Source organism: Myodes glareolus, chromosome 5, assembly GCF_982192425.1.
Source record: "Myodes glareolus chromosome 5, mMyoGla1.1, whole genome shotgun sequence".
NCBI classification, from domain to species: domain Eukaryota; kingdom Metazoa; phylum Chordata; class Mammalia; order Rodentia; family Cricetidae; genus Myodes; species Myodes glareolus.
The window spans coordinates 102,914,784-102,932,526 of NC_142030.1; the positions used below are offsets into that span (position 1 = coordinate 102,914,784).

Here is a 17,743-nt window from a genome sequence, read left to right on the forward strand (position 1 = left end):
ACCGGATTCTCTGAATGTGGCCGGATTCTCTGAATGTGGCTGGCACGGGGACTGTCTGAGAAGCCATTGATAAGGGCACTGGGTCTTGTGTCGTCTGCATGCTCTGGATTTTTGGGATCCTAGTCAGCTTGGATGCTCACCTTCCTAGACCTGGAGGGAGGGGGGAGGAACTTGAACTTCCCACAGGACAGGAAACACTGACTGCTCTTAGGGCTGGAGAGAGAGGAGGAGAGAGAGTGGGGGGAATGGGAGGGTATTGGGAGGAGGGGCAGGAGTGGAAACTTTTATAAATTAATAAAAAAAAAAAAGAACAAAAGTCTTCCAGCAGAAGGTGTGGCCCGGATTAAAGGTGTGTCTTTGAGCTTCAGGCCTGTGTCTTTCCACCTCAAAGGTCTGAACTAGAGGTGGATTCAGCCACTTCAAACCAAGCAAAAATAATCTCTCACAGGAGTGCCCTCCATTTCTGTATTGTAGTTCATTCCAGATGTGGCCAAGATGACAACCAAGAATTGCCATCACAGATGTTATTTTTCAGGCACTATCCACTTCAAGGCCATTTCTCCTGGGCCTTGGTCTCACCAGGATGCTGGCCACTGAGTCCCATTACAACTGACTTTCTTTCTATAGGGAGTAGGTGGAACTCAGGTCTTTGTGCTTTCGAGGCAATCACTTTCCAGACTGAACTGAGCCATCTCCCCAGCCCCAGTTAAAATACTTCTACACTTTTAGCAGCCAGGCTGTAGCTCAGTTGGTATAATGGCTGCCTATGAGGACCTGGGTTCAATACTCAGCACTGAAACACTGAAGAGTCCATCTGTATACAATTTCCAGTCTAGCACACACACACACACACACACACACACACACACACACACACTTCATCCAAATGTCCATTCTGAACTATCTTTCTCAGGTAGTGCATGCACTTTTCTGTCAGTGTGTGTTCTATAACTGTGTTTCTGCCTTGATGGAAGTCCTGTAAAAATAAATAAATAAATAAATAAATAAATAAATAAATAAATAAATAAATAAATTCCAATCTTTTAATCTATGGAGTTTAATCATGCATCTACCACAAAACTAGCACTAAATAAATAAACAATTTAGAAAGCCCTGAATTATGTTATGAGGAAAGACATTTGTCTAATACAGGGCCTAAACAAGAAGATTCTTTTTTGGTTTTAGGGGGAGGGACTGGCCTAGACCTTGCCATGTGAACCAGGCTGGTCTCGAACTCACAGAGATCACTTGCTCTATCTCCCTAGTACTGAGATTAAAGGCGTGCACTATCATGCCCGCCAACAAAGCAAGAAGTTTTGAAAACTTAAGCGTGCTCGGGAAGCAGAGGCAAGCGGATCTCTGTGAGTTTGAGGCCAGCCTGGTCTACAAGACCCAGTTCATCCAGGGCTACACAGAGAAACCCTGTCTTGAAAAAAATCAAAAAAAAAGAAAAAAGTGTTCTGACCGGATACTGGAACCACTCTAGCAGTGAGGGGAAGGGAACAGAATTTTGAGTGACGAGGAATTCTGTCTTCCAATTGGCAGTCTTTGTTCAGTCTCGTTCTGGAAAACTCAAACTACATTTATCCGGCCGCGTGCCACTGTAAGGGGAACATGTTCACAATGCGTCCTCCACGTCCCCAGGGGGCGCTGCGAAGAACTCGGTCTCCAAAGGGACCCTAGCTCGCTCCGGGAACCGTTTCCGTCCGGAAGCATTTCCGCCCGGCGGTCCTCTGGGTCCCGCGACACGCTTCCGAGTTCTAACTGCGCACGTGCAGCCACTGCTCAGTACAGCCTGCTAGCGCGGCTCTGCAAATATGTCGCACTTACAGATGAAACTCCTGCGCAAGAAGATCGAGAAGCGGAACATCAAGTTGCGGCAGCGAAATCTGAAGCTGCAAGGTGAGCTGTGTTGAACCCCGCGGTGGCGAGCGATGTGGGGAACCCCGAAACTCCGCCGTGCGCCGGGTAGCTTCCGGCGGCCGGAGCAGGCCGCCTGGGTCTCAGCATCCAGTGAACTTTTCGCTAGTCCCAGCCTTTGCCGGTGTGGGTTTCTTGGTTCAGGGTCGCAGCGGGAGGCCTCGGGTTTGCTTCCCAGGCTTCTGCTGGCTGAGCATCCAGCAAAACCCACCTATTTCCCTTCGTTTTAGACTTCCCCATCATCTTAAGGCCCCATATAGAACTTTAGATCTAGGTACTATCCATTTCCTGACTTTTATTTAGTTGCTGGATCTCATCTCCCGCCTAAGCTTAGGAATTGTGTTGTTTGGTTTTTTTTTTTGGCTATCCCGACAATGATACTGCTTTGCTTTCCTCTACCGTTTGTCCAAGTCCGTTCTCCTCATTCTTGCAATGATCCTCATCACATGGTAAACGCAGAGCCCTCCCAAACTTAGTTTGTAAATCCCTTAACGTCTTGTTTTTGGCACCGCACCTTAAATGAAAAGTTTACACAAATGTCACATTTCTTGATGCAGTTTCTGTAGCTTGTTAAGGTTGCCTATAAGATATAAATCAGTGGTCCCCAACTTTCCTGATGTTGCTACCCTTTAATACAGTTCCTCATGTTGTGATGACCCCCCCATAAAATTATTTAATTGCTCCTGTTTTAAATCGTAATGAAAATATGAGACCTTGCGAGGGTCGCGAAGCACAGGCTGAGAATCGCTGAATAAATCCTCAGGGAAGTGCTGGGGCATAGTGTCACGTCCCACATAATATTCAACAGATAGTAACTGAAAGAAATCCTAGAGGGGGCGATGGATTTAAAGGAAGCTCCTTCATTTAGTTTCTGTAGAATAATTAATGCTAATTAGTAGCTGCTTGGTGTAGGTAATGTAAAGGTCGTATCGCTTTCGTTCTCCTATCAACAGGGAAGCTTTGTAAAGATAGTTTGGGGCTTTAATTGAGTAAATAAGTGGTTTTTAATTAACTGAATTTTTAGTTCACCGAAGTCCAGAAAAATTGGGTTTGAATGATGTGAACTTATATAATCAATAGTTGTGATAGTTGTGGGAATACGAAGTGAATGTCATTGGTTATGCTTATCAAATACTTAATGTTGGAAATATATCTTTTCATGGCTGTCTTCTAATTCCATTGATTTAATTATGTGACATTGTTGGCATTTTTCTGTCACAGACTTCCCGTATAGCCTTAAACAGATAAGGTCTTTTTTTCTTTTTTTTTCACGATTTCTCTGTGCCTCCTGGAACATGCTTTGTAGACCAAGCTGGCCTCAACTGCACAGAACTCCACCTGCCTCTGCTTCTGCTGGAATTAAAGGCGTGCTCCACAATGCCGAGATGAGATAAGGTCTTTTGAAGTTAAAAATTAAGCAATAGCTTTTCCGACATTTTTATCCTAAAGAAAATCTACCTTTTCTATAATAGAGCGCCAACAGGTGCGCACAGAAGGGAAACTACATGATTGGAATTCCAGAGACCTTGCCATTTCTCTCTGGGAGGTCAGTGTTGTTTAGTAAGCTTAGCATTCCGTGTTACAATGTACCTTCTTTGTTTTTAAACAGAAGCATCAAACAGGAGCCTATCACAACCTTCCAGTGAAGATGTGCCCAAAGAAGAGGTAAAGGTCAGAAAAGTTAAGAAAGCCATAAAGCATGCTGTGAAGGTGGGCTCAGCAGAAGCACAAAGTGGAGGCATGCCTGAAGAGACAGCGGAAAACTCGAAAGTTGAAAGGTTACCCCAGAAACCTACTGCTTTAACCAATGGAGAAAAAGCAGCAACGCCATCTCCTGATTCAGAATCAAAAAAGAAAAAGAAGAAGAAAAAGAGGAAAATGGCGAATGACACGGAGCCTGGTAGGTTTGTTTTCTTTGACTATCAGCTGTGGCTGGCGTCCTTCCATCGCTGTGTGTGCAGCATCCCCTGTGTGCACCTGCATATGAGAGACCAGCCTGGCAGCTGAAAGACATGTTGTTGGTGGAGGAACGAGGTGGGTTTTAGTTTTTTCCCAAACTTGTATCATGTTTTTAAGTTCACTAACCTTGGAAAAAACTGGCATTTGGTAATAATTTCTTTAGTTTTTAATACTCTACTAAGGAGTTCGGTGAGCAGTTAGTGGGGCTTTTTAAATAAACTGAGTATACCATGGCATAGTGTTTGCATTTCACATATTTCAGAGTTTCAGAACTTTAATTGACAGTGTGTGAATCTTGACTGGTGATGGACAGTATCTCCATGAGCTTTTTTGTCTGAAGGTACTTGCTAATTTTATAAGATACCTCTTGTCTTTTGCCCATGTATATTCTATAACCCCTCTCCCCAGTATGGAGGCTTCTTTGCAGAATATGTAAAATAACATGAAGTAAAGTTGTGAATAAATAAAGTGCTGATTTCCAAGTGAGCAGAAAGTACGAGGCAGGGTTTAAAGAGCAGGAGGCTGGAAGGGGATAGTAAATTCTGGTGAAGAGATGAACCTCCTGTGGAGATGTGAATAAATTGAGGTGGGGTGAGCCAGGTCAGCAACCCCTCCCTGCTCATTGGAGCCCAGTGTGCAGTGCTGAAGAGACGCGAGTAGAATGTTCTGGACAGTAGGTGGGAGCCATCCTGCGCAAGTTGAATACGAAAGTGAGAAGCTAGAAGGCTCTGCCTCTCCTCCTTCACCACTTACAGCGACCCCGTTTCTATCACCAGCTAAGGAGCCATTGCCCTCTCCCTGTGTGGGAACAGGGAGAGCCCTACACTCTTAGTGTTCGTCTTCAAAGCAGAAGTGACGTGCAGAATGTAAAGGCAAGGGGAGAAAATGCTGCTGTCTGCAGGAATTTAAGTTAAAATTGCTTTAATTGCACATGTGCTGCTTTCCTCATGAAGTGTGAGGCTGTCCTATTTTTACTCTTTAAGGATAATGTAATATACTTTAAGTAACTTTAAAACATGGTTTGTAAATCATTTATACCTCAAAATTTTAAATATTGAACAAGGTTCCTAGCAAATAAATGTTGAATGTTAAACTTTGAAAAGTATTTCTTTACATTATAGATCTTTTGTTCTCACTTGTTATTTGTTTCTTTTTTTTTTTTTTTTTTTTTTTTAAACAAAGACACCAAAAAAGCAAAAACTGAAGAAAGCACTGTGGCTCTTGAGGAAGCAGAAGATGCTGTGGAGAAGGCAGATGACAAGGAAGTGCCCAGCCTGCCCCTAGGGCTGACAGGTGATGGCTTGGAACAGTCACTCTTCTCAGTTGTATGATAGAACATTCCATCTTGACTTTTAATTACCAGTGGAAAATAATAATTGTCAGCCAGCAATGATTTTTATATCTCTGTGCTGTTTTCCTTTATCTTCTCCTTTTGATACCAAGGCACTTTTTCCATCTTTTTCTTTCTCTGTGTTCCCAATAGCTTCTGGGGTCCTTGAAGTTCAAGAACTTAGATTAGAATTTATTGTTCCAACCAGATTTGACTTGGGGGATTTTGTTGGATTGCTTTATTTTTTGTTAAAATACTGAGGTTGGACCATTTTAATACTTAATCAAGATTGCTGAATTGAGCTGATGGTATAGTACTGAGCACAGCTGACAGAGAAAAGAAGAAAAATAGACAAGTTATAGAGGTGGTTCTCAGTCTGGACAATTTTTCACCCCAAGTCAAGCAACTAACTCTTAATGTCCAGGTTAGCAACAAAAGTCTTACACTCTAAGCATCTGATTGGGACAGTCTGCTGACATCTCGAGTGTGGACGTCAGGTGCCTTGCAGCGTTAAGATACATAGGACAGCCACTTGCCCAGCATACACGAAGTCCAGAATTCCCCTCGCACCAAAGGAGAATTCTCCGACCCCCTTTATTACCTTGACTCATCTTACAAGCAGGACAAATTGTAGGTCAAGGTTTTGTTGCTGGATTGGGATTGTCTCCTTCCCTACACTGGAAACCTTGCCTGGTTACAGGAGATGACTGGTTCAGGCTCTGTATTCCCCAGTGCTAGGAGTCTTATGCTCAGAACTCTTATTTGGTCTCTAGTTGGGCAAAATCATAAAACAAAGCCTATTTTATAAAAGCAGTATAAACCTATTGCTTTATCAGATGCCATACTGAAAATGCAAATAAAGATTTAGGGCTGGGCGGTGGTGGCACACGCCTTTAATCCCAGCACTTGGGAGGCAGAGGCAGGTGGATCTCTGAATTTGAGGCCACCCTGGTCTACAAGAGCTAGTTCCAAGACAGGCTCCAAAACTACAGAGAAACTCTGTCTTGAAAAACCAAAAAAAGAAAAAAAGATTTGCTTATAGGTGTGTTTTTCCACAACTGGAAGGAAGAGAGCCTGAGAGTTGACCATCATTACTGCCAAGCCGAGAAGCCACAGCTGAGTCAGGGCATGGCTGAGTGTCCAGGCATTGGGAATGCTCTGGTACCCTAACTACTACAGAGCCATGGGATGCTCTCCTTTCTCAGGACTGTTGGAATCAGGTTGTCTACTTTTTTGGTTGGCTTTAGGCTTCGGTTTTTATTATGCTTAATTTTTATGCTTTTTTAATGTCTATGTACTTTACCAGCATGTATGTATGTGCACTGTGTATGCCTGGTGCCTGTGGAGGTTAAAAGTCATTTTGCCCCTGGGATTGGAATTCTGGATGGTTAAGAGCCACCATGTGGGCACTGAGCCTCACCCAGGTCCTGTGCAATAGCAGCAAGTGCTCTTAAGCACTGAGCCATCTCTCCAGCCCCAATGTTTATATTTTGATTTCTCTGTGGGCTATTTTCTCATTATTATCTGTTAGCAGTGATTGAGCCTTAGTCTCCTTGTACTGTGAGATGCTCTTCTAAGAATCGGCATGGTTTTAGGCAGCTGTGCCAGCACTCACTTTGAACAGACCAGCTTGCTGACAGTGAACAACCTTCCATATAGGGGCTTTTGAGGACACTTCGTTTGCTTCCTTGTCTAACCTCGTCAATGAAAACACTCTGAAGGCTATAGAAGAAATGGGCTTCAAGCGCATGACTGAGATCCAACATAAAAGTATCAGGCCACTTCTGGAAGGCAGGTATGGTTGACATTGATCCTGGGGCGTTCCTGTCTGTTCTTAAGACCGTGGGGGTAAAGGAAACGTGTGTTCCCCTGATTGTTCTCTCTGTATTCATGCCCGGCTTATGTTAAAGGCCGAGATAGCCAGGCAGGGAACTGTGTTTTGGAATCCTCACACAGTGCCTAGAACCTGCTCACAGCTCATGGTGGGTGTTCAGTATGCATCAGCATGAATTGAATGAACGTCCTTCTCTTCTGCAATATTAAGGGATCTTCTAGCAGCTGCTAAAACCGGCAGTGGCAAAACACTGGCTTTCCTCATCCCTGTGATCGAGCTCATTGTGAAGTTGAAGTTCATGCCCAGGAATGGTGAGTGTGTATCTGTGCTGTAATTAGTAGGAGGTGAACCTTGTGCGGACTGTGGAGACGGCCTTCTGTCACCTTTGCCTTCCAGGAACGGGCGTCCTGATCCTCTCTCCAACCAGAGAACTGGCCATGCAGACCTTCGGTGTTCTTAAGGAGCTGATGACACACCACGTTCACACGTACGGGCTGATCATGGGTGGCAGTAACAGGTCTGCCGAAGCGCAGAAGCTCACCAATGGCATCAACATTGTTGTGGCCACCCCTGGCCGGCTTCTAGACCACATGCAGAATACTCCGGGGTTCATGTACAAGAACCTCCAGTGTCTCGTTATTGATGAGGCTGATCGTATCTTGGATGTTGGATTTGAAGAAGAATTAAAGCAAATTATTAAACTTTTGCCAGGTAAGTAGGTGGCATCAGCATGGGGCTCACAGAGTAGTCAGAGGTCTGTGTTTGGAGATCTTGTAGGGAAAATACTGTTTTAATAACCAGAATTTTCCTGTGTCTATGTGAGCAACTTGTGCTGTTATCTTCAAAAGTAATTTGAAATGTATCTTCTTACAACACATTACCATTTCATAAGCAAAAATGCTAGTTCAATAGTTTTAATAAAAATACTAAGTAAACCATTTAAATTAAAATCTGCAATTTTTGATACTCTAACGTGTGTAGCCCTGGAGAATCATAACTGCAAGCACCATGATGGGCCTGTCCTCCACCTCAAAAGTTCACGCCCACTTGTAGTCCCCCAGCCCCACCCATACAAATAAGTTGTCTTTCTGCTGTTGCCCAGCTTTCTCGGTCCCTATACAGGAGCCCACATTTTCTAAATCCTGAAGGTAAAGTGAGCGGCAGTGTGTGCTCCTCTTTTACCATGCAGCATCTTGTAGATGCTCGGTGATGCTGCTTTGTGAGTTCAAAGTCTGCTGCTCATTCAGCTGCTGACAGATGTGTGCACTGTTCGCAGCTGTTGGCGTTTCCGTCAGCTTTGACTACAAGTTGGGTTATATAGCTCCTTGTCTCATGAATAACTTCATGGAGGTATTGGTGGTGGCTGGGAAGCCTTAACTACCCATCCTTTAGTTTAAATTTGCTTAGGATGGATTGGATTTGTTCATTTCACCCAAGTTACCATGTTTGTAGATGATATCTGGGGAATCTATACCCATCTTTAGAACATATCCCCTCTTTCAGGATTTTCTGCTTGAAGTGTAACATGAAGTGATTATGAGATTCTTGGAAAGGTTTAGGTTGTTTTTGTGTTGTTTCAGTACGCAGGCAAACAATGCTCTTTTCTGCCACACAAACTCGAAAAGTTGAAGACTTGGCAAGAATTTCTCTGAAAAAGGAGCCATTGTATGTGGGTGTTGATGACGATAAAGAGGTTGCCACAGTGGATGGACTTGAACAGGTACTGTTTATAAACAGCTTATACTTGGTGCAGAGTAAGTAAGTAAAGCCCTACAGGGTCTTGGTGTGCCCTTGTGCTTGTTCAGAGTGATGAACAGAACAAGTGGATTGATGACCATAAGTCAGAGCAACAGACATGGGTGTGGTGTCTGTGAGTGAAGTCAGTGGAAGGCCAGTATCTGTTCTGTTGATGCTTCTTTAAGTGAGAAGCAGCGTCAGTTGCTGCTGATTGCAGTGCAGGTAGAGCTTATTTTTAATACTTTGCATGGGAAAATGTGTATAGCTCAATAAAAACAATAAATTTTTTTTAAAAAAAAATGCTGTCTATAAGGTGCCAGGGAAGTTGGGTGATAGAGAGGAAGCTAACTTGGAGGAGCAAGTGCATCGCTGTGCAAGAAGAAAAGAGGTGCCGGGTCTAACTGAGTTAATGGAGACAAGTTTAGTCTTGAGAAAGTGTATGTGTTTGAGAGTGAGTACCTGTGATGTCAGGTGTCCACCATTTAAGTATTTGAGGGGAGTCTAATTTGACCCCTCGGCTTGCAGACTTAGCTAATCTAGCTAGCCTGCTTGACCCACTAATCCCATCTCCTGAGCATTGGAATTACACAATTACCCAGCAATGGGTGGCTGTCAGTCCTCAGCCCTTTACCTGCTGAGCTGTCTTTGTAACTCCAAGGTAAAGCCTTGATAAGTAAATAGTTCCAGTTCTGTATAACTGGAGTTGGTGCCGTCCTTAAATGTGGCAGAAAGGTCTGGCAGTATATTGCTGTGTTCAGACACATTTTATTACTTAATGAAGCTAAAATGCCTTTGTGAGTAATCTGTTCACTGCACCAATTCAGGGATATGTTGTGTGTCCCTCTGAGAAGAGGTTCCTTCTGCTCTTCACATTCCTTAAGAAGAACCGGAAGAAGAAAGTGATGGTCTTCTTTTCGTCGTGTATGTCTGTGAAGTACCACTACGAGCTACTGAACTACATCGACTTGCCTGTCTTGGCCATCCATGTAAGTGGTGGCAGGGAGCTTGTTGAGAAATGGGATAAGCCTGGGTATGACGTTCTGTGCGCTTTGGGAGGGAGGAGTGGTTCATTTTCCAGTGGGTGATCAGGTAGGGAGGAGACAACGGTCTGAAAGCAGCTGCTATTACTTGAAGAAGACTGGACGGTGGGAGGGCCTTACAAGGCTCCACCCCTCCCTGGGGCTCTCTAAGAAGCTAATGGTGGTTAGAGTGACATTTCTTCAGTGGAGTAGCACTGGTTGGGTGCCCATTTTCTTGCAAGTAACCCTCTCCCGTGCTCTTGTAAGCTCACTGGATCACACCAGCTTGAAAGGAGAAGGGCATTAGTTAGGAGGAGGAAAGAATCTGAAGGAGTGGGAGGGGATGGAGGAGGGTGATGGGTCAGTGTGATTGGAGTATGATAGTTGGCAAAGAAGGTTATGACTAAACACAGGTAAGTACAGGCTAATTAAATCTGAAAAAGAAAGTACTTAAAAGGAAGTAAAGAGACACCCTCCCTTTCACAGACTTGGAGTACAGTTGGAGATATAGGGCCTATGCCCGAGTAAGCTTGTGCTAAAGTGTGGTCGCAGCTCCATAGTTGGCTGGTTCTACATTGAACTCTCACAAACAACTTGAATGGGTTTTGTGCTCTTGTTGTTTTTGAATCTAGGGAAGGCAAAAGCAAAATAAGCGAACAACCACGTTCTTCCAATTCTGCAACGCAGATTCAGGGATACTGCTGTGCACAGATGTGGCAGCCAGAGGGCTGGACATCCCTGAAGTCGACTGGATTGTTCAGTATGACCCTCCTGATGACCCCAAGGTAACTTGTATCTTCAGAATAGGTCTATGTGGAAGAGTGCACTTGCTGCCCAGAGAGGCATGACGCTTTCCTGTACAGAGCAGCTGTTTGGTCAGCTGTAGGATATTACTGGTGTTAATGAGTGTCAGGGACCTTAGGGGTATATGTGCAAAAAGGTTTAAGGGGTATCTGTGACTTTTAAGTTAGGAACAAAAGATCCTTGGACTTATGTGTCCAGCTGGTTTCAGAATGAAATAGCAGTTGTGTGAGGAAGTAGTTAAAGGTCAGTAATGTCTGTAGTAGAATGGGTACCCATGTAAAGACCAGGCGGGGTAGAGTACATCTGTAACCCCAGCAGGAGGAAGGAGGAGGATGGAGACAAATGGGTTCTGGGAGCTTGTGCGGCAACCAAACTGAAACAGCAAGCTCCCGGTTGAGAGATAATCCCTCAAAACAAGAAGGTGGAAAGCAACAGTATCTTGGTCTACACCTCTGGTTTCTACACATACATGTATACACCATACATGAAAGGAGTACTTATAAGAAGCAATAATAATATAATTTTTATAGAAAGCTACTCTGAAGATGAACTACACCTTATAGTTAACCTTACTAGGTAGTGTCTAGCTCGTAGGGCTTCCTTTACATGGTGTTAATATGGCAGATGTGTGCAGCTTATCTTGTGTTTGTGTCTGTCCCAGCTAAGGGGTGGTATCTGCAGAGGGAATGCTGGCCCAGCGTGTGTCAGATGTGGTGAGGGTGAAGTTGGCCCTGCCCTGTTATTGGTACATCTTGTGCAGGTGTGGTGGCATGCTTCCGTTGATCACAGGATGGAGTCTAAATGCTGAATGTGGACTCATAACCCAGCTTTTCTGCCTCACTACAGGAGTACATTCATCGTGTGGGTAGAACGGCTCGGGGCCTGAATGGAAGAGGGCATGCCCTGCTCATCCTGCGCCCTGAAGAGTTGGGTTTCCTTCGTTACTTGAAGCAATCCAAGGTAAAGGTGTTTTTGTTTAGAAAACCCTGAGTTGGGAGGAAACTCCCACTGTGAGGACTCTCCTCAGGTGCCATCTCTGTAGATGGCAGAGTAGGTGTTGACTGAAGTTGAGGTGGTGCTGTCACAACAGGTACAGAGAGTCACTAGGTGAGATGGCATGTGCCCCTGGCACAGGAGGCATTGACAAGAGGAACGGGTTCAGTCCCCAGCACTGTTGGAGCTCTCCTTTCCAGTTCTCTGCAGCCCTGGTCAACTCTGCCCGCTCCCCTAGCATCCCTGCAGTCTGCTGTGCAGATCTCAGAAGAGCAGCAGGTCTGAACTCTTGTATACCAGCCTCCCTCCCTTGACTCTTTCCCCAGGCTGCCAGTGCTTTACCCTCTCAAGTCTCCCTGTGCAGCTCCTGCTTCAGCCCTCAACTCAGCCTCCTGCTGCTCCCTCCGGGGCTGACACTGCCCTGGCTCTGCTCCTCTCTGCCCTTTTGGAAAAGTGCTTTGCATATATTCCAGTCACCATCTGCTCAATCCCCAGCTCACCTGTGTTTGCTCTTATCTCAGCCTGCCAGAACAGAATGCATCCAGACTGCATTGGCCTTCTTCTTGATAGGCCTAGTGGGTACATGGCAGGCCAGCTTGTCCCTGACACTGACACCCTGACACCCTCCTAGCACAGACTTACCATGTGCATTTCCCCTTTCTACAATAAGGCACAGTTTCTGAAATTGCCCTGAGGCCTTTACACTCTCCTCGCTGTTCTTTCTGGATCTCCACAGGACACTGATTTCAGTGAGTTGTCTATCTCCAACCCTCTGTGCTCGCAGCACCCAAATGCTCCATTACTTACCTGCAAGCAAGATCTCTGAGGGGAGGGCAGGAGGTCCTTACAGACCTGTTTTCTGTGCTTTCTTAGTTAAGTAAGAGGTAATAATGATGAATCCTTGGGGAGCTAGAGTCACCATAAGCATCAGGCACAAGGCAGAGCGGTATTGAGGACCCTCTCCTGGTATAGAGGGGAAAAAAAGTAGTTATCCGTGGTATGGATTGCACACCTATAATCTCAGCAGTCAAGAAGCAGAGGCAGGAGGGTCTCAGCAAGTTCAAGACCAGCCAGAACTACAAAGTAAAACCCTATTAGGAAAAAGGGGGAAAGTAGTCATTTATTACCCTGAATGTCACAGTCCTGGAAATCTTAGTGGTAGAACTTTAGCGGCCCCTGCCCCTGCCTCTGCTGATTTTCTCCTCTCAGCTTTTGAAGAGGAAGAAATGCAGGCTCGCACAGTGTATTCGTGTAAACTCAGCAGGCCAGAGATGGACACCTAATGACAAGAGGCAGCAAGCAGCAGATCACAGTCCTTGTCCCGGGGTTCCACGAGCCTGGGCATCTCCAGGGCTGCCCCTTGCTGTCACTACTGATGGGACACATAACTGAGTGCCCACTTATAACACTTGAACTTTTGTTTCTGTAGGTTCCACTGAATCAGTTCGACTTTTCCTGGTCTAAAGTTTCTGATATTCAGTCTCAGGTATGCTCTTTGTGTCGTTGTCTGTCACGGACCGACTCAGGGGAGCCATTCAGACCGTGGGGGAACAGGACGAAGGCTTAGGAGATTTTAGGATACGGCGGAGGAAATGACAGACAGACCATCCTCAATGTATTTGAGAATGTTGTTGTGATTTTACTTTTTTTTAGTGTAGGATTATATATTTTTTACAATTAAAGAACTTGGCAAAGGCATACATCATTAAATCATAGAACAGCATAAAACAGTTTACAAAAAGAATCTTTGAAGATGCTTTGGCATGGGTATAAGGACTTTTGTTTTTTTATATTTTGACTCTTTTTTTTTTTTTTTTTTTTGCCTTTGGAGAGGCTATTGTCCTTGAGCTAGACTGTCTTTATCAGCTTGTACCAGGTGGCTGGCTGGTTTGAGCTAAGTGACCTTGTGCTCCTGGGTGAGAAAGAAGGCTACTATCTCCCTGGGAAAGCTTTCTGTTAGGAAATTTTTACGACATAGTCTCGAACCTCTCTGAAATTCATTCCATATCACTAACCTCAACTCTCCTCCCTTCTCAATTCTCAGGCTCAGATATTGTCAACTTAGGTTAAGTCTTTTTCTTCCCATGAGAAAGGCTTCATAGGCTTTCTGTTTACAATTGCACATACTTTCCAGGCAAATGCCTAAGGCTTCTAAGGTTTTTCCTGGTAAAATTAACTCCTTTTGTTTCACATCATCAAGGAATTATCCTAATGATGACCCTGCCAATTTCCAGAACTGGCTACTTCCTTTAAGGCTTTAATGAATAGTTGGGCAAAGCTCAAAAATGTCCTCAGCAGTCTTGTTTGTATCTGCAACTGCCTGGATTAGTCTGATCTGTTAGCAATATGCAAGAATCACAAAGAAAAGACAGACATGGCGCCAAGGACAGTCAGGTCGAGTCAGTACAGGTAGCAATTACAGGTGGCATCATGACCACAGCTGATTGCCAAGGGACCTCCTGGAACACAGCTCCGAGAAGCACAGATCCCAATCCTCTGGCAACACTTGCCTGCCCAGTCAGCATTTCTGCTACACTGGCGTGACAGCCGTGGATGTAACTGTTGTCTTCTGAGGGGAGAGGTCGCCTGTCCCAGTGCTGCCTTTCACAGTCACTCCCCAAACTCCCTCCCACTTGCGGATGATGCTGGTCTTAAGGTTCCTTTACTACCTGGTTTCCCTAGAGTTTGAAGCCAGATCAAGTGTACGAAGATGAGTGGTTTTGTAGGATGATTGTTCTAATGGTTGAAATCTGCCCTTTTTCTTGCTTGTAGCTGGAAAAGCTGATTGAAAAGAACTATTTTCTCCATAAGTCCGCGCAGGAAGCATACAAGTCCTACATACGAGCCTACGACTCCCACTCTCTCAAGCAGATCTTTGATGTGAACAACTTAAACTTGCCTCAGGTGGCTCTGTCCTTTGGCTTTAAGGTTCCTCCCTTCGTTGATCTGAGTATCCTTTCTTCCTTATTTATTACACTGTTGCAATTACGGGCCTTAGCGGGGTGTGGGTCTTAGCAGTGAGTTGGAACGGCTGCCAGCCAAAGGCTCTGATGTTCATCCTAGCCTGTGTCAGTCTGTAGTAGCACAGAAGGGGTCGGCAAGGACTTATCACTGGGGTGGGAAATACCAGGCTAAGGTAGCTCAGGATTTAAATATCTGAAGAACTAAGGATGGCTCAGTGGATATAGGCATTTCCCCAGCAAGCCTGGCAACCCACGACCCATGGTGGAAGGGGAGAATCAAACATCTCCAAAGGTTGTGGCGTATTACATCCATACACAGAATGATATTGAGCAGGGCGGGGGGAGGGGTACGACTGTCCGTGATAGTCTGGTGGGTAGTTGTGTCTTCGGTGTAGAAGCAGAGGTGGGAAGCAACTAGAGAGAGTGGGGAAGAGCTTTCAGGGTTCCTGGCCTCGCATAGCCATCAGAGGGCTATTTATTATCTACAAGGAATGGCAAAGCTAGCCACAGAAAACAGCTACGCCTTGCTCCAGGTAAAGAGCAAAGGAACCTCCCAGGTGGTTCCATTGCAGTCGTGTGTGTGTGTGTGTGTGCGTGCGTGTGTGTGTGTATTGGCTATTCAAGGAAGACTGCTTTTTATTATGCTGCAGTAACTCGTGAGGGAAATCCAGGACAGATTGGTTAAAGTCATTCCTGTTCATTTTTGTATACAAGTCATTCCTGGTCTCCTGCATGTTTATTGTCCAGCCTCAGGTCCCGTGTCTCCACTTGTTAAGCAGAGAGTGGCACAGGGTAGTGCTGGCCATGTCGAGGTTTTCTCTGATGCAGCTTGGAGTCCTCTTTGTTGCTTTGCCTCCTTAACATTCACCTGTAGACGTGAACAGCAATGATGGCAAGCTTAAAAAGAGAGGAGGTGGCGGTGGATTTGGCTACCAGAAAACAAAGAAAGTGGAGAAGTCCAAGATCTTTAAACACATCAGCAAGAAGACAGCGGACCGCAGGCAGTTTTCTCACTGACGGGAATGGCTGTCCACCTGAACTGTGCCCTAATTTCCCCTTTCTCTTTAAGAAGGAACTTTTTAAAATCACCTTTAGGATCTTTTTGTCTTTACTATGAATGATAATTTTTATTTTTAAATACTCCCATAAAAAAAAGTGTCATTGTTTTAACGTCTTTTGTACTTTTCCTTTTTGGCATCAGGAGGGGCGCAGTGATGGACAAAATAGGCTGGATTTTTATCTCTTGGATCTTAGCGATAGCCTGGAGCCCCTGACAATGCCACGCGTGTGTAAGGGCAGAGGCTGATGGGAGTAATTAGTGCACATCTTTAGAGGTGCCACTGCAGCTGAGATGACTCGGTGGGTAGTCAAGTGCCGCTGCGCAGATCCTGAGTTCGGCATCCACGAAAAATGCTGAGCGCGGCAGCGCATGTAACTCGAATGCTTTGGAGCCAGAGACAGGCAGGTCCTGGAGCATCCTGGCCAGCTGGTCTAGCCAAATACCATTCCATGTTCAGAGAGAGACCCTGTCTCAGCAGCGAAGGTGGAAAGCAACTGAGGAAGCTATAGGTAACTTCTGGCCTCTACATGTGCACATAGGAACATGGACATGGTAATCGCTTCTGTTGTATATTCCTGGCTTTTTGTTTTTCGAGACAGGGCTTCTCCGTAACTTTGGAGCCTGTCTTGGGGCCTCGAACTCTCAGAAATCTGCCTATCTCTGCCTCCGGAGTACTGGAATTAAAGGCGTGTGCTTTAATAACCACCAGCATTCCTGACTTTTTAACAGTGGGAGTTTATTGGTTGGCTTTTGTTTTGGTTGCTGTTGCCCCCCCCCCGACACATAGTTGGGCTGTGGAGATGAATAATCTGAGTTCAAATCCCCAGAAACAACTTTATAATACAGTCATAGTAGGACCTGAACAGTTCCAGCATTTCTAAAGCAAAATAGAAAGTGAAGACAGGTGAATCCTTGGATGACTGAGGTCAGCTGTTTGGGAGTCCACCAGAGATGACTGTTATGTAGCCCGTTTTGAAAGTCTATTCCAGCTGATGGGGGATTACACATAGGTATTTGGGGCCCAAGTGTAGCCCCAAGTATTAAGAGCAACAAAGGTAAAGCGCTTGCCACACTAGTTAGGATCCCTGGGACACAGGTCCGAGTAGACATAGCTGCCCACCTGTGATTACAAGTGGCATTATCAATGAGTCTGGGTGTGAAAGTGGAGTGATTGTCAGCCTCAGACCTGTTAGACACATACACATGAAAGTAAGAAAACAGAATGGTAATGCTCATTTAGCTTCTCGACAGCACATCTTGGGGTGAACCTCCTCCAGCTCAGGGTGCAGGGGATGAACCCAAGCCACCAGCACTCTGAAACATCATCCTGGACGGTGCTTGGCGTTAGGTCAGAGCTGACTTCCCGAGAGCCCCGTAACAAAGTCTGTTGCAATGACAGCGGAAAGTGAACAGGTTAAATTAAACAGTGGTTCAGTCAGATCTGAGTCCTTGCCCTCTAGAGTGTTCTGTGTGGCCTTTAACTACAAAGCTGTATTATGTTGTTCTTTGAAATTCGAGTTGCCAGATGCCACTAAATTCTGGCTACTTAGCTTCTTAAGTTTCTAACACCTGGCATTTAATAATTATGTCTTAATGTGGTTTTCTTACATTTTTGTTTATGTGTGTGTTTGAGTAGTTGCCTTCTTGCATTCCTTGCAGACAAGACACTGAGATTGCCTTCCTCACCTCTGGGGGGGGTTGTTTAGCTGACCACTGGTGGGGCAGGGAACCTGCTTGAGTGCTTCTCGTCTAGTTGGGTTTGTAAAGTCTTGAGTCCCCATGTGTAAGTCTGTAGATGAACCTTGTCTTCCCTGACCATTCTTTTTTTTGACAGCCTCATTGTATAGCTCTGCCTGCTGCTTGCTATATAGACTGGGCTGGCCTCACATCTGCATCTCACCTCTGCCTTCCTGCCTCACACCTGCATCTACACCTCGGCCTCTTGCCTCACACCTGCATCTCACCTCTGCCTCCTGCCTCACACCTGCATCTACACCTCGGCCTCCTGTGTGCTCACCATTGCCGTGAGTACCTGGCATTCGGCTGTGGTCTTGGCCAGTTGAAAGACCAGCACAGGAAATGGTGTTAATATGTGTAGTCATCCACAAATAATTATCCTCAGGA

The 17,743-nt window shown here is 45.3% G+C and overlaps 1 protein-coding gene across 1 annotated transcript; it reads left to right on the forward strand.

Annotated features, from left to right (window-relative positions):
• The first annotated feature begins 1,718 nt into the window (after positions 1-1,718).
• On the forward strand, positions 1,719-15,729 carry Ddx18 (DEAD-box helicase 18). The gene is made up of 13 exons (XM_087906591.1): positions 1,719-1,902; positions 3,530-3,820; positions 5,062-5,172; positions 6,869-7,004; positions 7,254-7,354; positions 7,440-7,754; positions 8,624-8,763; positions 9,605-9,766; positions 10,432-10,584; positions 11,450-11,563; positions 13,026-13,082; positions 14,369-14,546; positions 15,434-15,729. Exons 1-13 carry the CDS (start codon positions 1,818-1,820, stop codon positions 15,574-15,576), a joined length of 1,986 nt encoding a protein of 661 aa, XP_087762717.1. The 5' UTR covers positions 1,719-1,817; the 3' UTR covers positions 15,577-15,729.
• The last annotated feature ends 2,014 nt before the right edge of the window (positions 15,730-17,743 follow it).

Excerpts from the sequence above, each read along its gene's own strand:
- Ddx18 (XM_087906591.1), top strand. The coding sequence starts at position 1,818 with ATGTCGCACTTACAGATGAAACTCCTGCGCAAGAAGATCGAGAAGCGG. Across the intron at positions 9,767-10,431 it reads TGCCTGTCTTGGCCATCCAT|GGAAGGCAAAAGCAAAATAA; the intron begins GTAAGTGGTGGC and ends TTTTGAATCTAG. Across the intron at positions 11,564-13,025 it reads GTTACTTGAAGCAATCCAAG|GTTCCACTGAATCAGTTCGA; the intron begins GTAAAGGTGTTT and ends TTGTTTCTGTAG.